The sequence below is a fragment of the Rhinolophus sinicus genome, chromosome 12, assembly GCF_057876585.1.
Source record: "Rhinolophus sinicus isolate RSI-liver-muscle chromosome 12, RSI-T2T, whole genome shotgun sequence".
NCBI classification, from domain to species: domain Eukaryota; kingdom Metazoa; phylum Chordata; class Mammalia; order Chiroptera; family Rhinolophidae; genus Rhinolophus; species Rhinolophus sinicus.
Genome location: NC_142512.1, coordinates 13,726,623 through 13,751,329, shown reverse-complemented (window position 1 = coordinate 13,751,329; position 24,707 = coordinate 13,726,623). Strand labels below are relative to the sequence as shown.

At 52.3% G+C, this 24,707-nt stretch overlaps 1 protein-coding gene and 2 non-coding genes across 9 annotated transcripts; all 3 read right to left on the bottom strand.

The window, feature by feature from the left end:
• Positions 1–7,902: 7,902 nt before the first annotated feature.
• Positions 7,903–7,984, bottom strand: TRNAS-CGA (transfer RNA serine (anticodon CGA)). The gene has a single exon. It is a non-coding gene; the product is annotated as a tRNA-Ser (tRNA).
• A 412-nt stretch (positions 7,985–8,396) lies between these two features.
• On the bottom strand, positions 8,397–8,470 carry TRNAT-AGU (transfer RNA threonine (anticodon AGU)). The gene has a single exon. It is a non-coding gene; the product is annotated as a tRNA-Thr (tRNA).
• Positions 8,471–9,069: 599 nt separating this feature from the next.
• PER1 (period circadian regulator 1) lies at positions 9,070–24,109 on the bottom strand. Of its 7 annotated transcripts, none has more exons than XM_074320950.2 (24): positions 20,154–20,290; positions 18,200–18,619; positions 17,982–18,080; positions 17,734–17,888; positions 17,519–17,640; positions 17,225–17,426; positions 17,019–17,070; positions 16,735–16,877; positions 16,271–16,349; positions 16,087–16,193; positions 15,764–15,917; positions 15,569–15,677; positions 15,348–15,479; positions 15,012–15,117; positions 14,737–14,908; positions 14,522–14,649; positions 14,127–14,303; positions 13,263–13,505; positions 13,010–13,135; positions 11,761–12,365; positions 11,124–11,310; positions 10,772–10,961; positions 10,304–10,454; positions 9,070–9,892 (listed from the first exon to the last, which is right to left on the bottom strand). In XM_074320950.2, exons 2-24 carry the CDS (start codon positions 18,472–18,474, stop codon positions 9,623–9,625), a joined length of 3,984 nt encoding a protein of 1,327 aa, XP_074177051.2. In that variant the 5' UTR covers positions 18,475–18,619; positions 20,154–20,290; the 3' UTR covers positions 9,070–9,622. The 7 variants fall into 7 exon arrangements, with proteins under 7 accessions (XP_074177051.2, XP_088658052.1, XP_019600696.3 ...); XM_088801926.1 differs by having other exon boundaries at positions 13,272–13,505; XM_019745137.3 differs by lacking the exons at positions 13,010–13,135; positions 20,154–20,290 and adding an exon at positions 23,979–24,109 and having other exon boundaries at positions 13,272–13,505.
• Between the last annotated feature and the right edge of the window lie 598 nt (positions 24,110–24,707).

Here is a 24,707-nt window from a genome sequence, read left to right as displayed (position 1 = left end):
TCTTCTCAACTCTAAAGTGGGACAGTGACTCCCAAAAGAAGAGTGTACAACAAATCTGGGCATGTGTATGTCTGTGTGCACAGCCGCTGTATTTCTTCACTCCGCGGATAATTACCCAGGGTCTCCTGTGTGCTTAGCATGGTTAGGCTTTGAGGTACATTGGGTCTGGGCCCTTCTGAAGCTTACATTATAGTAGACAGGGGAGACAGAAAATAGCTAAGAAAGCAGGAAATAATGTAAGTTCCGATGGTTATAAGGCTGGGGGTGGAGCAAGGAACAACCAGACATGGCCATAACTTGAGAGTGAAGTGCTACTTTATTCTGGGTGGTCAGACAGCCTCTATCAGGGGGTGATATGCAGCCCAGCAAAGCCAGCCATGAGTCCAGGCAAAAAGAACAGCAAGTGTAAAGGCTCTGAGGCAGGAACGGGTTTTGCTGGTAGGAGCTAGAGCAAGAGGGCCAATGTCCCTTAGGGAGAATTTGGAGCGTGGCAGAGATATAAACAGAGAGTCAGGCATGTTCCATCACACAGGTCCTTGGAGGCTCTGGAAGGAGTTTGGATTTTAACCTACGTGCAATGGGAAGCCAGTGGAGAGTTTTAATAGGAAAGTTATATTCACTGACCTATGTTTTAAAAGATAGCCACTGTAGAGACTGTGTGGAGGATGGAAGCAGGGACATCATCTGGGAGTCTGGAGCAGTCATCTAGGCAAGACATGATGCTGGCTTGTACTGAAGTGGTGGCAATGCAGGTGAACATGAACTCCTAGGTTGTTAGCCTAAGGAACCGGGAATTTGCTGGTGCCTTTCACTGAGACTGAAAGGGGGAGAGGACAGAAAAGCTTTGGGGAGAGACATCAAACATTACACTTTAGTCAGGTTAGTTGACATCCCCTTAGGCAAACTTTTAGTCAGGTAAGTGGAGATTCCGTTAGACTTCCTATCCAAGTAGGCCAGAGATATACAACTTTGGGGATCAGAGCTGGATGGTAAATAAATACAGGGGAGTCAGTGGAAGATAGATGGTCTTTAATGACATGAGACTGGAGTATTTAGCCAGACAGTATGGAGAGAGAAGAGGCCTGGGACACGTCAACACTTGAGGTCAAGTTGAGGAGGAAGAAATGTCAAAGGAATCTAGAGTGACAGAGAGGTAGCAGAAAAGCCAGGGGAGTGGGGTGTCCTGGAAACCAAGGAAGAGTGTATGAAGAAGGATAGAGCCATCAGCTCTAAGCTGCTGGGAGGTCAAGTAAAGAGAAGAGAGAGAAGCAACCGTTCAGCTTAGCATCTTGGAAGTCACAGACGATGTGGCGGGAGAGTGACTGTGTGCAGTCCCACTGAGTGAGCTGGGATAAGAATGAGATGTGAAGGCATGCAGACAGCGGCTTGTAGACAGCGCCATCAAGTTTTGCTGTGATTGGTGAGCAGAACAATGTGTGGCAGGTAGGAGCACAGGAGATGAGGGTTGCAAAAACAGGTTTGATGCTGATGGGAATAACCAAGACCTGGAGGGTGGGGGAGGGTGGGATGAGGTGGGTAGACTCCAGTGCCAGGTGGAGAAATCAGCCTCAGCTAGCAAGGAAGACTGCTCATGCACAGGGAGGTAGGGGAGACAAAGGGCTTGCTTGGGTCAGGTGGTGTGGGGGAAGGATGAGGCAAGTTCTCTCAGTTGCTCTCATTTTCTCAAAGAATGAATCAAGCTCATCGCTGGAGGGAAGAGAGCTGCGGTAGGAAAACAAACCTTCTAGGCTTGGAGAGTAGGATTTCTAGGCAGTTTGAGAGTCCATTCGAAATGCGGGATCAAACATTTCAAGTTCGGAGGCCAGTTCAACCATGAAACTAATGAAGTTTACGCTTCAGGATTCCTCATTTACACAGGCCCCTGGGAGTGTCCTAGCAACGACTTCACTGGCCCAAATGCTTCTGTAAAATTTGCAAATGTAAGGTAGTTTAACAGTAAATGGTTAAGACCACTGTCACTTTCCACTTGGCTTTCTCTCTGTCACACTTTCCTTCTGGTGTGGAGCGGATGTGGGCATTTTGGGGGATCCAGTTATAGAGATGATTTGGAGAAACGTAAGATTTATGGTTTTGGGGGATTTGTTAATATAATATGATTCCCAGTCACTCCACAGATAGTTAAGTTAGCTCAGCTGTCCTGGCATAAGAATGACTTCCAGGAATACCTCTATCTCACCTGTGCTTACTCTCTAGGCTTCGGGCAAAGCCAGAGGGCACATGTGATATGAATGTGTCCAGTGGCTTTTGTCACTATAAATACATAGGTAGTAGAGGAGAAACGGGTTTTGAAATAATATAGAGCCAGTAGCTAGTCTGTGGAAAGTATTACAGAGGTGTGCATGCAGTTAATTAATACAAATAAGTTATTCTTCTGGACTTTGTGACATTTGTGGCATTTGTCAGCCTTTTCAACTTGTAAGTTGTGATCTCATGTTTCACTCTAAATATTACTTTTTGTACCTAATTTTGTATTATTTCCTTTAAAAGCCCTCCTCACTCCAAAAATATGTGTGTTTATATTTATATATATATATATATACTTCATATATATAAATGTAAATGTAAATATAAATAAATATAAATACACACACGTATTTCAGGTCCCCACAACCAGAGACCAGCTGTTGGGGCTGGGTGATTTTCTCCAGCTACGGCTCCTGTGCAGATGTTGCTGTGAGGACATCCCCATCCCCAGTGTTTCTAGGGGTATCGGTTGGAGGTCTCCATGTGGTTGGCACACCTGTGTCAGTGTGGGCCTGTGTCCATGTCTGTTTGTGGTTGTGTCTGTGCATGGTGTGTGTCTGAATGTCTGGGCCTCCAGTCTCTTCCAGGCCACGCTCTCAACGCTGGGCCAAGTCTGGGCTTGAGTAAGGGGGGCTCGTGTCCCACACGTGCTGGGCCCCTAGGGAGGCAGGGAGCAGGGAAGGAACTGAGACAGCACAGCTGGTCCAGTTGTCTGAGCTTCCCCTCCCCTGCTGTGAGCGCTCCCCAGGCCTGGGCTCCAAGGCTCAGCTCCTCCCTCTTTGTTCTTCAAAGGGAAGGCAGCTTCCTGGGACCCCCTGCATCCTGGGTAGGGGGAGTGCCGGGAGGGTGGATCCTGGGGCCTTGGGGGTTGGGAAATAGGAGTACTAAGCTCTTGGGCCAAGGGAAGAATTGGGCTAGAAGACCTCTCTATATACCAAAACAAAGCAGATAATACTCCTTGACCTTAAGGGTCATATACTTCTTGTGGGGAAAAGCTAAATGAGTGTTATACAAAACTTATTTGTCAGATGGTTATAAGTGCTATGGAAAAAAGTGAAGCAGAGGAGTGGAGAGTGGGAACTGTAATTTTAGAAGGTATGATCAGGGAAGGACTCATTGTGAAGGTGAAATGTAAGAGGTAAGGGCTCAAGCTCCAGGGATGCCTAGAGGAAGTACACTCCAGGCTGGCAGAAAGGCCTTGAGGGGCAATGTGCCTGGCTTGTCAGAGGAACAGAGAGCAGCAAGGTGGCTCGGGCTTGGCTGGAGTGGAGGTAGCAAGTGCAGGAGTTGTAGGAGGTTAGATTGGAGCCATAAAAGGAAGGACCATCTAGGCCACTGCAAGAACTTTGTCAGGACTCATTTCTGAGTGAGATGAGAAGCCACTGGAGGCCTTTTATTCTCTTCATTTTTTGGTTTTGTTTGGCTTTTTGGCCCTTTTACTTTTGAATAATTTCACACTTTCAATAAAGTTACAAGAACTCTTGTATATTCTTTTCCCAAGTCCATTAGTTGTTTGCATTTGCCCCATTTGCTTTATCACTTCCCTCCAAATATAATATAAAATATTTGTTTTCTGAACCATTTGGGGGTAAATTGGAAACATCAGGCAGGCCCTTTTGCCCCTAGTTACTCAGTGTGTATTTCCTAAGAACAAGGACATCTGTAGCATAATAGTATGTAATAGTACAATTATCAATATGAGGATATTAAAATTAAAATGATATTATAATTTAATCCTCAGTCCGTATTCAAATTTCCTCAAGTGCTTCAATGACGTTCATTATAGCTCTTTTTTCCCAATCCAGGATCACATGTTGCATTTAGTTGTTATATTTCTTCAGTCTCATTTAATCTGGAAGAATCTTTTTTTTTTTAAGCATTTAAAGAGTATTATTTTAATCAGATGTTTTTCGTCAAACAATGATAAATCATTTACTTTAGACCTGGAGGTTTCAGTGGAATATTGGTTAGCAAGTAACTTTGGAACATGTGAAGATATTCTATAAACTTAGGTCTAAGTAAAATAACAAAACAGGGTGCTTTGGATAGTTTGGAAGGGAGATGGTGGAGGGGGCAAAGCAGCTGCTGTGAAGAGTAGAAAGAGATTAGTATTTACTTGACTCCCAGTATGGCAGAGACTGGTCATGTGTGAACTGACCATGCTTTCTAGAATGTCCAAGTTCTGGAGATGGGTCCATAGTCTCATATCTTCCCAGCCTTCCATTGTGTTTTCATTTGTTTATCTCATTTGATTTGCCATTTTTCTATTCCTTCACACCAGCTTTTGCCCTTGTTGAAAATGTCACTTGTGATCCTTTAATTTTCTTTTTCCAGATGGCTTCTACTTAGTTTTCCTAGATTTTTGTCTAGTTGGCTTCCCATTTCACACTCCTGCTTCCTACTCCTCAGAGAAAACTTGACAGCTCATAGTTGTGTGTTCTGCCATTTACGTATTTATACTTCATACTTCTGAATAACATACATGTACGTATACTTGATCTCTTTTCCCACACTTTAGACACTTTCTACTGGCTTTCTACTGTGTTCTACCAAACCTCTGTCCACAGATGTTTTTATTTCTTCCTCATTCTTACAGTTCTATTATTGTAATTTTAAGTTAAATGAATATTTAGTGTTTATATAATTATGATAAGGTAAGTATTTTTGCATTTGAGTTGCCTTTATTGTGTAATTTTATTTTTCCTAGAGTTAATAATTGCTTTATTTTTTGGTTTGCTTAATTTCTATAGTGTATACTAATTCTTTTATCCAAACTCAATTTAAACTTTCAAGTGTGAGCAAACAAGTCACATAATCCATCAATTTCAGCTTAAAAAAATTTTTTTTAACAGTCTTCCTTCTGGAGCACTCTTACTGCTCCAGCGTAGGCTGGTTTCTCCTTCTCGTTGCTACAAAGCTTCTGGGGAGAATTTCCTTCATATCTTTTTTTGTGTTAGACTCTAAGTTTCTGGTAACTCATGTGACTCGTCTGTTTTGGTGTAGCACAATCTCTAGTTTACTCTGAGAAGGAATGATGGGTATTTCGGGTTTTTTTTTTTTTTTTTTTTTTAACATTGTATGTCTAAAAAATGTCTTTACGTAATTTAATTGATAGTTTGGTTATCAAATTTTAATCTGGGAGAATTTTTGTCGTTCTTGATCTTTACAGTTTTGAAGAGTTTGGGGTAGTTATGTTGTAGAATGTCCTTCAGTTTGGTTTGTCAGATGTTTCTCCATGGTTAGATGCAAATTATTCAGGTTATGCATTTTTGGTAGGACTGTCACCACAGAAGTGATACGCCTTTCTCAGTCCATCACATCAGAAGACACATGTCAGTTTGTCCCAATACTGAGATATTGACTTTAATCACATGGTTAAAATGATGTTTGCTGGGGTTCTCCACTGTAAAGTTATTACTTCCCCTTATTAGTAATTAATATGTAATTTATGGGAAGACACTTTGAGATTCTTTAGTACCTCATCAAAAGTTTACCCACTAGTTTAGTGTCCATTGATGATCTCTAACTCCAACACTCCTTCTATATTTATTAGTTGGCTGTTTGCTATAAAAAGAGCGTTCACTTTTCCTCCCATTTATTTATACGATACAAACTTTAGATTTTTACTTGATTCAATGAGTTATATATAATCCACCACAATCATTATTTATTTTAATGCTTAGATTGTCCCAGATTTAGCCAATTTGGCTACAGCCCCTAGCTGTCTTTTTTATATATACCCAATATTCTTTAAGCACCTCTTTACTTTCTGGTGCAACAAAATGTTTCAAGATCATCTTGTAATTTCCCCAACTGGAACCCCTGAATTGACCTTTTTTCCAAGGAGCCCTGGTTCATTTTAGTAGAGAATGATATTTAGTAACCAATATCTGGGCACTTGGTGTGCTTATCATGACTTGTGTATGATTCCTTCTAGGCTCTCTCAGTGGACAGAGTTGGAAGTATATGCATGGGTATGCATTGTGTATGTGTATACATTTATTTCTATACCTATGCATGTTAAAAACCAGAAATTCATATTGATATCCCATTGGGAGAAAAGAGGAATGACAGAATCTTATTTTTTAAAGGATCACTTTGTCCAATGTGTTCATAGTAGACTGTAAGGGAACAAGGAACAAGAACAGAAGCAAGGAAATTATTTAGGGGCTACTGCAGTAATCTGGGTGAAAGATGAGGGTGGCTTGGACCTGGCTGTAGTGGTAGAGCAGTGACAAGCAGTCAAATATTTTACATATTTTAAATAATTGCCAATTGATTCAATGTGCAGGGTGTGAGAGAAGAATTAGAGATTATTTTAAGATTTTTAGTTTGATCAACTGAAGAAATGGAATTTCCTTCCATTAACTGAGATGGAAAGATTAGCAGGTTTTGGGGAGACAACCAGGAGTTTGGTTTGGACATGTTAAGACTGATTGCCAAGTGGAAATGGTACATAGGCAATAGGATATACACATCTGTAATTCAGGGAAGAGTTCTGGAGCTGGAGATGAAAATTTTGGATGTATTAAGAATATATTACTAGTTGATACGTAAAGCCCTGAGACTGGAGATCGCTAAAGGAGTGAGTACACATAGAGAAGTTGAAAAATTGAGCCTTGAGAATACTCCAACATTTAGAGATCCAGAAGATGATGAGTCAGCAAACGAGTCTGTGAATGAACTGCTAATGTCCTAGAAGGAATATTAGAAGAGTGTGGTGTCCTAGAAGGCAAGGAAGAGAGTGTTTCTAAGAGGGGAGAATAAACATCTGTGCCGCTGCAGCTAAGTAGTGATTAATGGATTTAGCAAGGTACTGGGCATTTGGTAACCTTAACAAGAGCAGCTTTGATGAATAGGGGGGAGGCACCTGATTAGAGAGGGTTCAAAGGAGAATGGGAAGATGGAATTGCAGACAGTGAGCATCACTTGTTTTGCAGAAAAGAACAGGGAAATAGAATGGTAGCTGGAGGGAGTCATGGGGTCAAGATAGCTTTTGTTGTTTTGCTTGTTCTAAATTGGAATACATTTCAGTATGTTTATAGGCTGGTAGGAATAATCCAGTTAGAGGGAAATTTTGATGATATGGTAAAGAGAGCAATGTCCTTGAGCCCTTATGGGCCAGATGCAATGGGAGATCTATTAAGTGTAGGGGTTGGCCTTAGGTGGAAGGGTTCATCTACAGTAATGAGGGAAAGGAAGAGTATGCGTGCGAACACAGGTAGGTAGGTAGGTGCGATTGTGGATATTGATGGGAAAATCTCTTCCAAATGCCTTCTTTTCTCAGTGAAACAGGAAGTAAAGCTGGGGAGGTTGCAGGGATTCGTGGTTTGAGGTGAAAAGGAGAAGGAATGAAATAGTATAGAAGAGTTGCAAGGTGAATGGATTAAGGAAATGTAATACAACTGTCCGATAGCACTGAGGAATCACTTGAGTTTGGCGGAGTTATAAATTCAAATTATCAGTTAAAAGCCTTCGAAGTAAATGCAGCTGAGGCCCGCAAGAGGGCGCTCGCGGAGTGGTCCCGTGTGGCTGAGTCCCTAAGAATCCCATGATAAATGCGGGATCCTCTCCAAGCGAGGAAAGCTCTAGAAAAACAAATTACTTTCTCTTGATACACATCCTCAAAAGTATTGACGCTGTGAGCAGGATTCGAACCTGCGCGGGGAGACCCCATTGGATTTCGAGTCCAACGCCTTAACCACTCGGCCATCACAGCCGCATGCGGCCTTAGGCAGCGCAGCTATAACTGCCGATAACATGCCTGCCTCTGCTGACCAGATTTGCTATCTCGAGATGTCTGCGCGCTTGCGCCCTGGCTCTGCGGTGCTCACTGCACCTACTTTGCATCCGTCATCAGCGATCCCTGAAGACGCAGCAACTTTCCTTTTGTCCCTCCTCGCCCCGAGCCACGGTAGGGCTCCCACAAAATAAGCCTACATCGTGGTTCAGGGACCCACACCCTTCAAAGCCGACAAACGGATGTCGGTTTCAACATACTTGAGGGGAAATGGGAGCACAGGAATGGATGCCCAAAGAGAGATTTGGCTTGGTAAGAAGAAGAACCCTTGGAAGAGGTTTAAGAAACCCATTAACCTTGCAACAATAATATACCATCCCCAACCGGGCACAGGCACCGCTGGGATTCGAACCCAGGATCTCCTGTTTACTAGACAGGCGCTTTAACCAGCTAAGCCACGGCGCCGGCGGAAAACACGCTGCATCTACAGATAGATCAGCTGTTTATGGGCGCCAGTAAAAGGCTGCAAAGCTATGGCTGCCCTTAGACTTCAGTGACTCATTCTTTCCTGTGTCCCGCCCCCTTCCCAGGTTCTGAGGTTTGAACCAGGGAGTTAACGCTCCGCCCCTCCCTTCTTAGGCCAACTTAACAATGCTTGGGTCCGTAATTCCCGACCCTCCTCTACCTAGACAGCTTCAGGCCTTCTCCCATGCGGTGATGAAGAAGTCAAACGCCCTCAACTGCTTCAGGACACTAACAGGTTAAGTGGGTTTCTCCCTCCCTTGGGCACTGTGACCCATGCTGGAGCTTGCCCAAGCCCTTAGCCACAAATTGCTTTTTATCACTTTCCCAGGACAAATACCGCTGAGATAATGTTAGAGGTGAGAGCAGTTTGAGTTAGGTGGAGATTTAGCAGGTTCAGCAAGGCCCTTCAGCTGGAAAGTGTGTGGGGAGAAGAGGGATGGGAATTGCTCACTCACTACAACCTTCCTGGAAGACAGCACACACCTCCCCACAAAAACCTCCCCTCACCCAACCCCCAAACTTCATTCCACAAAGTCCTGTTTTGTTTTGGTTTTTTTTGTATTAAAAAATATTAACAGACACAGTATCAAAAACACAAATTTCATCGGTAGAGGATACAGCTGAGAACACCTGGGTCCCACCTGAAGGGCAGCACCAGGGACTCCATGGTCCACCAACCTCCTCCACCCTGGAGCAGCTAAGGGTTTGGACCACTGGCTCCTACTTGGGCCTCAGGCCCTCCTCCCCCAATAAATAAGTGCAGCCTACAACCCTCGGGGACCAGGACTTGGGTTCAGCTGGGACTTGAAGAGACAACTTCAGCAGCCTGTCAGCAACCTTGTCCAGGGGAAAGGACTCCTGACCAAGGGTACTAGGTGTGGCTTCTCTAGGCTGGGCTGAAGAGTTTCACTCTGTTTCCTCATAGGCGAGAGGCAGCCCCTGGATCCTCGGTCGTGATGGGGGTCCGGCCCCCTACAGCGGGAGAAGCTGGGGCAGTTTGCTATTGGTTGGTCCAGTCACATTTGAGTTCTGAGAGTTGCAATGTAGGAGAAGGAAGCTTCTCATGAATTCCTGGAGGCCCCAAAATGTAGTCTAGCTGGTGCCATTGTCTGTGGCAGGTAAGGCTGGACTAGATGAACTCCCACCTTGTTCCTCCTCCTCCATGGCCAGGTCCTGAGAGGTTGAGACTCTGGTCCCAGCTTGGGTCCGGGCCTCATCTCCGCCTTCACCCTCACCATCACCGCTCCCACCTTCACCTCCACCCTCCTCCATGGGCTCCAGCCCCAATCCATCCAGTTCTGAGAAGAGTGAGTCATCAGGGTGGCCAGCGTCCTGGGTGCTACTACCGCAGTCCACACAGGCCTTGGAGGGACAAAGGGGATGAATGAGTCAGGCAAGGATCTCTCACTGCTGACCTGCTAGCCCAGCTGCCGTTGTCCCCCAGCCCAAGAGTACCTCCCCAAACGTATTCTGAAGAAACACTAGTCCACACAGATGCACATGGGGCCAACAAGATTGGAAAATGCACTGTACCCTGTATCCAGACCCCACTATGGGATAGTCACAATGTACATTAGCATAGATTTAGCCCAGAAAAGGTCTACAAAAACTCATGGGGTTTAATATTATATAACCCAGCAGCAAACTTAGTGGAATTAGTATCATTCAGAATTAATAATCCAAGTAAAATAAAGGGATCAGCCCTTAGCCTATATCCTTTTGACCTGAGCTCAACTCTTTCTTCTCCCTCCTGGCCCAGACTTCTCCTCTCACCATCACATCAAGGGCCCGAGGCAGCTGGCCCTTCCGGACCCAGGAGTGCACAGCACCCAGTTCCCTCCGCTGGTCCTCTGAAAACCGAGGCTGCTGCTTCTGCATGGCCCGGAGCCGTTCCCGGTCCTGCTTCAGCACCGAGGCCATGTCCCTGCCCAGAGAAGGGGTTCAGAAGGCAGAGGTCAGGAGTAGGGGCCAGGGCCCATGAGGCTGGCATACTTCTTCTATAACAACTCCCCACCCACTGCTTCATGCTCCTTCCCTGAACTGGTGATCTGGGAGTTCAGGGCTTCTAAGACCAGGAAAGCTTCCCTCAGCCTGGGAGAACTAATGCGGGGACTCCAACAAGCAGAGAATAGGATGAGAAGCTGAGAGCCAGCCCCGGGAAAGAAAAACCCGTTAGCTGGGCTAGCCTGCACTCCCACCCTGACTCTGAAAGGGAGGCAGAGGAGGCCTCAAACTCCTCACCTGGAGGGCACCTGGTAGGTCATCATGACACGCTGGTCAGCATTGGCCATGAGCAGCCAGATGGGATCCTGGAGTACGTACTTAATGACCTGGTCCCCAGGCTCAGCCCTGGCCTGGGCAGCCCCAGCCTCAGCCTCAGAAGAGTCAATGCTGCCAAAGTACTTGCTTGTGTGGCTGCTCTGACTGCTGCCTGTGAAGCAGGGGGCAACCAATGGAGTCAGGTCAGCTGGTGCCACCACCCATGGGGCCTCCCTGAATGACACATGTCCAGCCCATTGGCCTTAGGAGGCAGAGCCTGGCCTCCCAACTCCCCACTGTCCTACCCTGGGAGGTACTGGTAGGACATACTTACGTGTGATGCTAGCTGAGGTGCTGCCCCCCTCATGGGAGCCTGAACCAGACCCAGAGCCCAAGCCAGAGCCCAAGGAGCCTGAGGCAGCAGAGCCGGTGCCAGAGCGAGAGTCTTCTTGCAGCAGCAACTCCAAGAGGTCACTGGAGCCCGAAAGTGCATCTTGATTGGAGGACTCAGTTACCTCTACCTGGAGGGGGATGGGAGAGGGACAGGAAGGGATTAACGGATCAACACCTGGGTTTCCCTTCAATTGCTCCCACTGGTTGGAGGGCCTACACAACCCAAGCGGTCTCTGATCCCACTCAATGACACTAGGGCCAGAATGAGAGCAGAGAGCTGGCAAAGAATAAGGACATAATGCTAACCATTTCCAAGTGGTAGATACACTCTCAGAAGTTATTGGGATGTCCCCACCACCTGTCAGACAGACAGGACTGTCTCAACTTCACAGATGAGGCAGCTGATTTCTGCTTCATTCAGAAATTCAGCTGAGGTCTCCCCACCCCATGACACCATCTTCTGGAGATGGAGGTGCCAGGCAGGCAGAGGGCAGGAAGAAGTGGGAGGGGGAGAAGGGGCAAGGGAATAGGGGCTACATGGGGGCTGTAAGAGATTGCAGGGGGCAGTCAGTGCTCACCAGTCTGGCCTCTGGCTCAGCGGCTTCCTCACTGGGAGGCAGGGGCCCAGCACTGCTCCCAGGGCCCCCTGCAACACCCCCCTCAACACGGGGGGACTCCTCAAGCTGTAGCAGATTTAGCTGGAGTGGGGAGCTGCATCTTGAGTTGAACAGCGGAGAGTCCGGGCGGTGGGGAGGGCTCGGGGGCAGTGGGGGCAGGGACGGAGAAGGTGAGTGGGAACCAGGGGTAGGAGGCCCCTCAGCGGAGGTCTGAGGTATCCCATAGGGATAGCTGGATGGGGTAGGGAATAGATAGTTAGGGAGCACCAAGGCTACCACTGGGGTCACCAGAGGGGCAGGGAAAGCTGCAGGGGGCACAGATGTGGGGACAGGGGGAGGAGGCTGGGGGCCACCTCGGGGGGAGAACACTGGGAGGGAGTAGGGCTGGACCACAGCTGGAAAGGTAGTAGCTGATGGTGGGGGCCAAGGGGCAGAGGGTGGCACAGGTGAGGGGTGAGAGACATAGCAGGGGGCTTCGGTCCGGGGGATCTGGTGGTGACGTGAGCGCTTGGCTTTGGATCGGCAATGGTGTCGGCGGCCAGGGGGTGTGGGGCCATGGTGGCAGCCTGTGGGGAGGAGACCAGGATTAGCAAAGGCCTCAGCCTGGGGGGTTAGTTTCCCTGCTACCCCAACCAAGGAGAGGGCAGGCGAAGGCCCTAGACAGAGTTTGGCTTCTCAGCCCACACAGATTACAGGGGACTCTGGGGAGATGAAACCTTCAAGGAAGAATCACAGGAGGCAGGAAAAGGGGGATTTATTGAGAAAGGAGCTGGAGAAAGGAATGGTTACATGAGGGCTCGAGCTGGGGGTGTGCAGACAAGAGAGGAATGCTAGCGGATGGGAGGAAGCAGGGTGGGTCCATGGGCGAGTGGGTGGGCGGCTTCAGTCCATCTGCGAAACTCCAGCAGGCACTGCCAGCCTTGGTGCTCCTTCTGCCAGTAGAGGCCATGCTTTGCCTAGCTCATGATGGAGTGAAGAGGTGGGCAACAAAGCCCAGTCCTGAGCCCTGCTTCTGCTTGCAGGGGTCCTCCTTGAAGCAACTGCCAAGCTGTCATCTGTTCTTGAAGCCTGACCCCCCCCCAGAGTTGTCCCAGCCCTCTTTGCCTGTATTTGGCCCCAAGTCTACTATATAGATTTCTTAATCAACAACTGAGTCCTGAGCGGGCATACTGCCTGCCCCTGCCCCCAGGCTGGGCCTGAAGTAGCTTACCTGGAGCAGAGCACCTCCGCCTGCCTGTCTCAGTGCCAAACCCCCAGGCTGCCCTCCTCTGGCTGCAGCCTGGAACCCCGGCCTGGTGGGGAGAGGCTAGCGAGGGGCCTGTCCATAGGCAGGGCCCTGTTGGTGGAGGGAGCACCAGCCTGGGTCCCTGGAGCAGAAATATCTCCCTCAAGAACCCCCTTCCCACAACAATCTGGTCCTAGACCAGGCAGAGGGCAGGCTCAAGGAGATAACAGGTGGCTACCTCGCTCACCAGGGGCTGAGGGGGCTGTGGAGGAGCCATCGAGTCCACGCAGCCTGCCGAGGTCACGGAAGCGGCTGAGGAAGGCTTGCTCCTCCTTCTGTGTGTGCAGGGACAGCACAGCCTTGGTCAGGCCCACAGGGCGGTAGGCATCTGGGGCTGGGTCAGGGGCTACTGAGGGGCTAGGGGCTGGGCTGGCGGCTGGGCCTGGAGCCAGGCCAGGCAGGTCCTCCATCATGATGATGTCTGAGGAAGGCGACATAAGGGAAAGGTCATTGGAATCATCGCAGGGGTTAACACATCCACACCACACCCTCCCTATCCAACAGCTTAGCCAACCCCTGGCCTCTTCCCCACAGCCAAGCCCGGGCCCGTGTGTGTCTCTTGGCCTCGTCCCAGATGAGGACTGGCCCTGGGCTCTCTTCTCTACGCAAAGCTGTCCCAGGATACAGAGGCTACTCAGTCCCCTCCAGTGGCACTGCCCTAGGAAGACACCTCCATGACTTTCATTGGAAGGGAAGCCCACCCCCTTCCCTTCCCTCCCTCCTTTTACAGGTCAAGGCCCTTCAGGGGTTTTCAATAATCCTTGCCTTCAGACCCTCTGTGGTCAGCACCTCAGAGTTGAACCCCCCCCACCCCCACCCCAGACTTTGAGTGTGAACTGACAGAGCACAGGAAGCAGAAAGGGGGAAAGACAAAGCAGCAACGGCTGGTGGGGGTGGAGGCAAGCAGCAGCAGCCCCAAGCTAAGATGAAGGACTCCTGCTCTCCATTAGAGACAGAGGGGGAGGGAAAAGGCCGGCGGGAGGGAGCTCTGGCTGGGGACCAAGGGGAGCCTGGGCACTGTCCCCTCACTCCACGCCCATACCCGACTCCGGGGGCTTCTTGTCTCCCACATGGACGATGGTGGAGCTGAAGCTACACTGACTGGTGACGGACACCACACTCTCCGCCTTATTGGCCAGGGCGAGCGGGCTCAGGGTGCCTCCCACCACCGGCTCCTTCCGAGGTGTGGCCCCCTCCCCAGACAGCACTGCCGATGGATCTGTGCAGAGAGATGGCGCCAGTTACCACCACCGCCCCCACCAGGTGGTCAGGAGTGGGAATCCCAGGGAGGAGGGAGAGGCATAGACAGTAGGGAGGAGGAGACTGGAGATCTGGAGGCTGGGAGGGGGACAGGGCAGAACGAGGTGGGGGACCCAAAGGCAGAAGGGTAGAGACACAGGGCCAGCAGGCCAGGGGCAGTGGGAGCAGGGTCTTTACCTTTCTTGGCCCCCATAGGGACTGGACCTGTCTTCTGCTTGTCATCATCGGAGGAGGAGGAGGCGGTGCACGAGGAGGAGGCACATTTACGCTTAGCCGTGCTAGGGATGTTGCAGCTCTCTAGGTACCTGGCGATGCACCAGAGGACATGAGGGCAGGGCCTGAGGTGGGGTGGGGCCAGCGCCCAAGCGGGAGAAGGGGCCAGACTGGCCTACCTGAGGATGCTGTCTAGGCAGTTGATCTGCTGGTAGGAACAACTGGAGGCTTCTTTCCTCTCAGCCTCCTCAGGAGCCAAAGCCAGTGGGGCCTGCACTGGAGCAGGGGCTGCCTCCAGCTCTGGGTCTGGGGACTGGCAGGGAAGGGTCTTGGTCTTGAATGTGCCTGTAGCTGGGCCAAGGAGAGAAAGAAAAAAGGAAAGTTCCTCTGGGTTGGGGTGAAGGTCAAGGGACCCCCAGGTCTCACTCCTTTACCCACACCCTCACCAACTCACCAGGGAGGCGGGGCCGGGGCAGAGGCCGAGCCCGGGACTCAATAAAAAGCTGCTGCCCCTGGTGCTTCACCAGATGCACATCCTTACAGATCTGCTGGAAGGTCACCTGTAGGACAGAGCAGGGCAGCATTCGGGGAGGGTCCTAGCCAGGGTCAGGGGCTCAGGGCACAGTGCAACAAGAGGTACCAGTGGGGAGGCATGCAGGCCATCATGGGAGCATGACAAGAAGGAAAAAGAGTGGGGACGAGGCAGAGCTCCTCTGGGATTTGCAATGCCAATTCCAAGAAGGACGGGGGATAGGAGACTAGCGAGGTGAAGTGGGAGAAGCACACTCACCGGGGCAGGAGGCCCAGGCCCCTCGGCATCACCCCCATTACTATCACTGGAGGAGCTCGGGCTGAGGAGAGGGCCTGGGGAAGTCACAGGGCCGACTCCACAGAGCCCCGTGGGGCTGGAGCTGTGCACAGGCTGAGGCGGAGAGAGGAACAGGTTAGGTGTCTACAGCCCTGTACTCCACTCCTTCCTCATGTCCCAAGCCCCCTCCCCTCAACTCTCACCTGTAACAGCAGCCGGTGGATCTGCTCAGACAATTCCTGGATATCAGGGTCCAGGGACAGAGATGGACTGGGGACCGGGGCAGTGAATACATCCTCATTCAGTGGTGCCCTGTGGGGTGGGGAAGGGTAAGTCGAGCCCTGCCCGCTCATATTGTCCCACTTCCCAATGCCAGCTCTGGGGCATGGCCCACTTACGTGCGTACTTTGTGGCGGCCCAACACAAAGGCCACCTTGCGGCTCCAGGGGTGCACGAAGCCGGCCCAGCTGGTGTCCATGGTGACATACTCCCCATTACGGGCACAGAAACGGATAGGGGAGTGGTCAAAGGGCTGACCAGCCAGCTGCAGGACTGAAGGGAGTGGGAAATGAAATGAGCGTCAGCAGGAGGGAAAGCTGAGTAAGGCAGAGAGCCGCCCCACTGGAGATCCAGGAAACCAAGGCACCAAGACATATAACCACAAGGGCAGCCATTAAGAAGCACTGGAGACAGCAGAAAGAACAGGGTAAGAGGAACTCACTCTTCTTGTGGATGGCAAGCATCAGGGGTCTGTCCTCGGGATGCAGGAACAGGAGTACTGGGGCCCCCAGGAGGTCCTGAGGGAGGTAGCCCAGCAGTGGCGCAGCCCTGAAATGGGAGGAGGCATCAGTCTTGCCCTGGCCTCAGCCCTGGCCACTCACTTTTCCTCCAGGTCCTGACCTCACCTTTCATCCACGTCCTGGAACAGGCAGCTGGGCGTGTGTCGTGTGGTGAAGATCCTCTTGTCGGGGGGGATCCGGGGAGCTAAGCACAGAAAGTGTGGCCACTGGGTTTTATCTGGAATGGTCCAGCTCCTCAGCCCTCCACCCCGCCTGGGGTCCAGGCCGGTTAGCAATCCTCCCCATAGCTCTGCCCTGGGTCTTCTGGCCTACAAAGATGGTCTGGACCATTCTTGTGCTCCATACTAATACTGAAACTGAGAAAAAGGCCCTCTTTGCCCTTTCTTAGCTCAGTGCTCTTAACCAATTCTACGTCTAAAGCAGGTCTCAAACCTTCATCTTTATAATACCTTCTCTGTTTCAAAATTCTGGAGGGCTGGTCATGCCACCCAGACTCGTGTTCTGCCTCACCCCCAGTCTAGAGGCACCCTTCCTCCTAGCCCCACCAGGCCAGGCCCTGGCTTGCCTACCTTCGTAACCCGAGTGGATGCGCTCTGCGATGAGCAGGCAGCACGGCTGTGCAGGGGCCCCATCTGACACCCGGATCTTGGTCACATATGGGGTCAGGCGGAATGGCTGGTACCGAGGCCCTGGATCCCTGTCAGGACCTCCTCTAGCAAGGGAGAGAGAAAAAGGGATGTTAGGAACTACCAATGAAGGGTCACCCAACCTCTACCTCAAGGTCATAATTCACACAGTAAAAAAAGGGGCTATGTGGAAGGTGAGAGGGATCTGTTCCCACTTCCCCACCTACCTGATACGGCAGAAGACAGACTTCTCTTGGGTGAAGTCCTTGAAGCCTGAACCTGGAACAGACCAGGAGGGAAGTGAGCACAGCCCCCTCATCCCCTCCCTGGGTGGAGAAGAATCCAGCAAGGAAAATGGTAGGTCCCTCGGCCCCTCACAGCAGGAGCTTCCTGGGACTGCTCATCCCTCCCCCCAAGCACTTGGGGACCTCACCTGCTGAGGTCCCAGTGCCCCAGGTGGGCAGGCGAGATGGGGCTGTGGAACCATAGAAGACGCCCACATCCTGGGGAGCCAGGAGCTCGGAGAAGCGGGCACCCCGGAACACATCCCGCTTGCAGCGTAGCAGGATACCTGCCTGCTCCGAAATATAGATGATTCGGCCTGTCAGGAAGGAGACAGCCACGGAGAAGGTATCCTGGCAGGAGAGTGAAGACAAGAGTAGATTCAGGAGCCACGCGAGTGGGGAATGAGGGTGTGTTGGGATGGAGAGACCGGGCTGTGGCTGACCTGGTTGCGAAGTGTGTACTCAGATGTGATCTGCTCCAGCTCCTCCAGAGTGTAGGTGGACATGTCCATGGCACAAGATTCACCCTCCTCCAGGCTCCACTGCTGGTAATATTCCTGGTTGGCTGCAGAGTGAGGGTAGTGGGACATTCTGAGGGGACTGCTCCACCATAGTACCCCAGGACCTAACCACTGCCCTCCTAGGAAGCACCACTCACCCTGAACCTGCTTGACACAGGCCAGAGCGTACTGTAGCGTGGCCAGAGTCCCAGAGCGGCCTTTGCCCCGGCGCTCCGGCGGCAGCCGAAGCTTGAGCTCCCGAAGTGCTGTCATGAGTTCCTTCTGGGTCCTTGCCCGGGCTGACTGTTCACTGCTGCAGGGCCCACAGGGAGAGAATGGATACAGGCATTAGACCTAGAGCATGATCCAGGCCCCTAGCCTCTCCTCCAGCCCTCACCCTACGAACCTGCAGCCACTGGTAGATGGGTTGTCCTGCTCGGAGCTGGCACTGAGGAGGCTGTAGGCAATGGAACTGCTGGGTGGGGAAGGGCTCTGAGAGTTTGTGCTAGAGAAGAAGCAACAGGTTCAAGATGAGGGGAAAGTGGCCAGCAGCATGGGCCTGTCTCCAAGCTCAGCCTGCTCACAAGTCTACTCCCAGACTGTATAACACACATCTATACACACCTCTTGCTGCTCTCTGTGGTCTCCAGCAGGGCCGAATCCTTGCCATTACCAGAGGAGGAGCTATGTGAGCTCCGCTGAGATGCACCTCTAGACTCGGGCCCATTGGACTCATTGCCACTTGAGCCATTGCTGTTGGCATCCGTATCATCAGCCAAGCTGGAGCCAGGGCAAGGCCGGTGCTGTGGAGGCCCAGGGGATGGGGCCCCTCCAGGACAAAAGGGTTCCCCTGCCCTGGAGTCCCCTCCCCCATCAGCCCCTTCTAGGGGGCCACTCATGTCTGGGCCATGGGGAGAACAGGCTGAGAACAGGGATGGCGAAGAGGCCACAACGGATGCACAAAGGGGCCGGGAGGCCTGGCTAGGGGACTGAAGTGGGAGACCCAAGCCTCTGGGAGTAGTGAAGTTCGATCACAGCCAGTACCTGCAGAGCGAGACCAAGAGGAAGAGCTTAGAGAAAGCTGAGCTGTTAACTTCAGTACCTGCTGGCTTCACTGACACCCTCCCCCGCATGCCCCCACTCTCCTGGAACCAGGCTTCTAACAGGCAGCCTAGGAAAGTTCTATTTCCTGTCCCCGTGGGGAGGGGGTAGGTGGAAAAGGGGTCTCTCTTTGGCCTTCCCTTACATCCCCTGCCAACGTGGCCTGGGTAAGTAGAGTCTGAGCAGTTGACTAAAATTATGGCTATGGGCCAAAGCCCGGACATTTCCCATTCCCAAATTCCCACCGGGTCCCCACACTGCCTGGCACTCCAAGGCCTCTGGGCAGGGGGGGTGAGTCTGTCGCCTCCTATATTTAGGCCTCCCGGCTAATTTTATCCGGGGGCGGCGCCACCCCCGATGCACATGCGCCGGGACAGGCACGGCCCCACCACGCGCTTCCGCCGCCGTCGCGGTCGCCAGGGAAACCGACGTCAGCGGCTGAGCTCAGCAGTTGCTGGAGGGACCACGCGAGGGCGGGAGGGGCGACCCCTCCCCCATTTCCCGGCGGAAGTGGGGGATCGACCTACTCCCACACTGGCGGGTGTGGCCAGGGGTCGCCCACCGCTAATACATTCCCCGTCCCCAGAGAACCCGGTGGCCCCGGTGGCCGTAAGAAGAGGGACGGCCCATCGGGGTTCCACGGACTGGCCTTGCTCCCCAGGGCAAAACACAAAACCGCCACCGCCCTCAGAGCAAAAGCCCAGCTACCTGGCGCTCGCCTGGATCCCAGTCATTCTGGTCAAGACCATACACAGCCTTTCCTTCTCCAGCCCCTACACCCTCTCCCTACTCTCAGAACTGAAGCCGGCACCTGCCATTGTCAGGAACCCAGGAATCCTCTCTTCTCAGTCCTTTACTTTTCCAGACAACCCCACCCCACCCCCATCCGAAGCAGATACACTCAGCTGAGCCAGAGATACACAATAGCCTGCGCATAGTTAGTTCATCCCCTACTCCGTGTCCAACCACACCCCCAACCCCCGAGCATTTTTCTGAGCACCAGGAGAAAAGGAAAGGCTGTGGCCAACAGCAGGAACTAGCGCCGGGAACGGGATGTTCCAGCCCGAACCGGGCTGACATCACGACCGGCGCCGGGCCAGGGATTGGAGGGGGAGCGCCGGGAGCGCGGAGAGCCTGGTGGGGTCCCGGTACCGGAACAAAAGCGGGGACCCCCGAGTGACAAGAAAGGCGGCAGGGGGCATGACTGCTGAAGGTCGGGTGTGCGACCAGGAGAGCTGGGAACAGAAGGCAAAGTGGGAGGTAAGGTAAGCGGGTCAGGAATGCAGACACCGGGCGCAGGGTTGCAAGGAACACCTGGGCCCCCGGGGGGCAGAGAGGGAATGGACAGCCGCAAGGAAGAATAATTATTGGTGTGCCGTCTGAGCGCCCGGGCCGAAAGCGGCACCTAAGGTTAGAAGTGGGGGCTGTCCGGCTCGGGGCCTGTGACCGGTCTCCGGGTGGCCACAGAGACGCCTACCTGTCAGCTCGAGCGCCCTCCGGCCGCCTGCCCGTCGCTGTTGCAGCCTGCAAAGGAGTGGAAGCTCCGCAGGGACAGGAGGCGAGTTGCATAATGCCAGGCACTGCCCCTCATTGGCCTCCCGCCGGCGGAGCCACAGGCCCCGCCCCCGATTGGCTGGGGATCTCGTCCTGGCGCCTGATTGGCTACTGGCCCCCACTGAGGTCAGGGCTGTGTCACACACACGGGTGCACGTGGATCTGGGTGCTGGCACTGAGCTGAAAGGCCCCAGACACCACCGCCCAGCCAATGGGCGCAGGACGCCTTGTACAGTAAATACTGAAAGGGAGGGGAGGGGAAAAAAGGGGAGGTAAGCTGCCCTTCTTCCGGGAAAATGCCCGGGCCACAGTAGGTGCCTAAGAGATGTCTACTTCCTGAACTGACCAACCTTGCAGAACAGGACACCTGGTCCTTACTATGGGTGGGGTAAAAAAATGCAGACCCTGAAAGATTAACCAAGCTGGATAATAATGGCTGGTCCTTGGGAGGAGAAGGACAGATAGAAAACTGGCCTGGCCTTTACTGGATTCTCTGCCTCAAACTTGTCATCATAATAAAGCCCTTTTACCCGGCCCCTTCCTCTGACACTTCAAATCCTGTGAACAGCTAGAAGGAGGGCAATTGAGGACCTATGTGTGATGGAGTTGGGGGGAGGAGACAAACAATAGAAGGGACAGTAATGAGCCAGCGGGGGCTGTGAAGGGAAACAAGCAGGTGCTTCTGTGTTCAATCAGAGAAAAGGTCTTCGGGCAGGGGGGTGGGTGGGTGGGTGGTGGTGACTAGTGCTCCTCTCCAAAGGACGCAGCCACCCAGTTAGGGCTGCCCCTAAAGTTGGGTGAGGGGGCTAAGGCCCCAGGGCTACAGGAGAACAAAGGGGGTGGCTGAGAGAAACGACCAACTGGGACCCTAGACAGAGAAAGGTGGGATGGCAAGGCCTTCAGATACCCACCACTAGGAAAAGAGAAAGCCAAGCACATCATCTGTCTCCTTCACTATTCCCCCGCCCCCAGGACAGAACTTGACACATGGTAGGTGATTAATAAAAACGGTGATTTTCGTCCTTAACAAGGATAGATAGGGGAGAGAAAGGAGCTTCAGCAATGGAGAAGGGGCCGGAAATTATAGCCTTTTTTAAAAAAGGGGGAGCAGAACATTGAGTCCTAAAAAAAGAACAGGGGCCTGATTTGGGGGACAAAATGCTAGGCTAGGCCCAAGGGAGCTGCAGTTACACAGACTTCTCTATCCAGGACTGTGATGAGTAGTTCCTCTCACGGCACCCTGGAGATGTGGGTGGCAAGTGAAGAGGCCCCCAAGCTCATGCTGACATAATCTGCTGTGGGTGCACTCCCTTCATTGTCACGTGGCCTATGCTTTCCTTAACAATGGTGTTTCCCGTTGGAGGGCCAGGGAGAAGGCTCTATGGAAAAGCTGGGGGTGGGTGGGGTTGTAAAATAACCTAGAAAAACCAAAGCAAGAAAACATAGGAAACAAAGGATTCAGGAGCCCGGATTTTCAGTCTCCTCGCCCTGAAAATATACCCCCAACGCACATACTGTGGTCCCGTCCCTTGTCTCATTTTCAGACACTTCTTCTCTGGAAACATCATTTTTGTTCCTCCCCTGCTCTCTTCAGGGATTTAGGTGTGATCTCCCCGGACACAGAGAGTCCTTGCTCTCCCACCTCCACCTCCTTATTTATTTCTTGCATAGACAAAAGGGCCCAGCGCTCCAGCAGCCCTCACCTGCTCCCAGGGCTCTGGTTGTCCTGCCTCACGGTCCCCACAGTAACCAGGCCCTGCTGCCGTCAATGGAGGAGAGGGGGCGGGAGACAGCGGTGACGTCAAAGCGCAGGAAGGGGGCGGGGCGAAGACGCCGGGGAATGTGGGGCAGGGAGGTTGGAGAGGCGGCGGTTTGGGAGGCGGCCAGCCCAAGAGGGCGGCAGCCAGCGCACTTAGGAACATCATGTTCTCTTGGCTGGTGGCCCAGGACATGCACCCAGGCTGGGCGCCACCCCCAACCCAACGACAGCCGTCCTGTCCCTACGCCAGGGATTCCTGGAGAGAGGATTAGAAGGGGTCCCCCTCCCCCGCCCGATGCCTGATTCTCTTCTCCAGACTCGCATCCGCCCTCCCCTCGGCTTGTTTCTACAGTTCCTGGCAATGGCTTTTCCCATCTCCCAAATTGTACACATTTGCTGGCCCGATCCCAAAGAGACAGGGCGGGGAAGTTGGAGGCCCAGGTTCTGTAAGAGAACACGCACCTTTGCTCCTTTAGAGAGGCCCCCTTCAGAGCCTGAATCTCGTTACTATGGCAGCAGAGAGAGGGAGGAGGAGTAGGGAGAATGGTCTAGGATGAGGAAATCATATTGGGACAGAGCAAATGGCCCAGCCTGGGGCCTGGATCCTGGGGAGAGGGATAAAAGGGTGGAATGAGGGTTTGGGGATGGTGCGGAAGACCAGACCAGGAAGAAGGAAATGGGGAGGGAGTCACCAAAACTTGGCAGAAAAACCGGAGAATGTGAGAATAGTTCCCAACCAACCACAGCATTCACAAATCTCTTGCCCTATCACTGTTGTTTTGTCATCCTACAGGCATTTTTTAGCTAAATAATTTTTAAAACATGACCCAGGCATTGTGCTAAGCAATTTATATACATTATCTTATTTAACCACCAGAACAACCCTGTGAGATGGGTATTATTATCCCCATTCTACAAGGACTAAGGCTCATAAATTACTAAACTTCACTAAATTGTCTTATAATATGTTCTCAGGTTCTTAAACAAATAGAACCCAGGGTTCAAATCTGAGCTCTTATGATGGGTTGTCATTTTGGCTTTTTAGCTTTCTGGAACCTGTGAGGTGTTACCCAGCACCGGGGAACCTGTACCTCTCAAATATCTAGCTGATTCTGAGTTTGGTACCTGGAACACTCCATCTAATCCCTCCTTTCCTTTGCGATATTCAGTGTGTACTCCCCACACACTTCGAATCATCATAGCCCCCGTTTTCACATGCTTTCGAAATCTTTGAGATCATTCTAGCAGCTACCGGCCCTAGGAACTCCACTTCTTCACTCTCCCACCCTACACCAGTCCCTTTACCACCTGCCTGGTTGTTTGAGCACCCTGTTGGTTCCTCCTCACCTCCAGGGGCTCAGGAAGACATGTGCACAGCCAATCTGCACAACCCCATCCTCCCTCTAAGGATCCAACACTTTTACTCCCAAGGATGGCTCCGAGGCCCAACCCCTCCGCTTTACACGTGAGACTTCCAGAGCCGTGATGTAATTGGCTCAGAGTCACACTAATCACTACATCAAACCTTTGGAATCCTCCCACCTGTCCTACCAGTGCGTCCCTCCAGCCTCAGAACCCGTGCCTCTTTCAAGTGCTTAAGGCACATACCCAAAAAAACAGCAACGCACTGGAACGTCTTTCACCCGCTCTCCGGGTCTCCATCCCAGTACCTTCTTGGTAGCTGGGGTCTCAGATCCCTCAGGTCGCCGAGGTCTTCCAAGCCCTTCCCCCCAGGCAGTCAGGAGTCCAGGTACCCCAGGGCGGTGAGGGATCTGATGTCAGTGGCTTCCGCCCCAGTCCCTCTAGAGCTGAGTTCTCGGTCCTTATACCCTTCAACTATTAGGGCTCCCACCGAGGCGATCACGCAGTCGCAGGATTCCCCCGCCCCAACACACACACACTCCATTAACACCCTTACAGACAGAACACACCACACCGGAAAAACTCACACGGACCCCTGCTCCCCTCCCTCCAGCCCGGAGTACTCACCGCTCGGCTAGCACGCAGAGTAGTCTCTTCTCAACTACGACCACAGAGAGTTGGACCCGCTCCTCCAGGAGCCTGCCCACCGACTGGGATGCCACGCCCCTCAAGCTTATTGGCCTAAGGGCGCCGATCCATGCCCCGCGCCGCGTGCGGCCGCCGGGCCGCAGCAGAGCCACCATTGGCGCCACCCGCCGCCGCCATCATCTCATTGGTCAAGATTGCCAACCGGCAGTGACAGACACACGTGCGGGAGGGGCTGTCCGGGCGCGTTGTTGAAAGCCTGACAGGAAGCCACGCCCCCATCCACTTCCAAGTTCAGATTGGCTGTGGCAACATACCGAATGGCCTAGATCGGTGACTCAAATGCCAACCCAGCCCTCCGAACTTTCTCATAGGCTGAGGTCTCAGAGCTGTAGAGGACACGTGCCGGCGGTCTCACGCGGCAACTTGTTTACCTAGAAGCTGGGGATTTTCCTTGACGACACTCCTACCCAAGGCTGCGGACTCTGCGCAGGCGCAGCGAATGTGACCTACAAGCATGCGCAGATGTGAGCGGCGGTGGCTTTGGTAGGGGTTTATGCTGAGACCCGGGTGAGCCCTACGGGAGTGACGAGAGCGCCTCCAGCCCTGGAAATTCTGTCCTGGGTTCCTGAGGCTCCCCCAGGTAAGAAGGTGCATTAGGGTGAAGTGGTCTTCGGATCTCAGTGCCGCGTGAGGGTGACGATGAAGATA

Bases quoted from the DNA above. Each gene is read 5' to 3' on its own strand.
- PER1 (XM_074320950.2), bottom strand. From the start codon at position 18,474: ATGAGTGGCCCCCTAGAAGGGGCTGATGGGGGAGGGGACTCCAGGGCA. The intron at 15,918-16,086 runs GTGAGTTCCTCT...CACTCCCTTCAG, and splicing joins GCTTGCCATCCACAAGAAGA to TCCTGCAGCTGGCTGGTCAG. The intron at 15,678-15,763 runs GTAAGTGGGCCA...CCCACCCCACAG, and splicing joins GGCCGCCACAAAGTACGCAC to GGCACCACTGAATGAGGATG.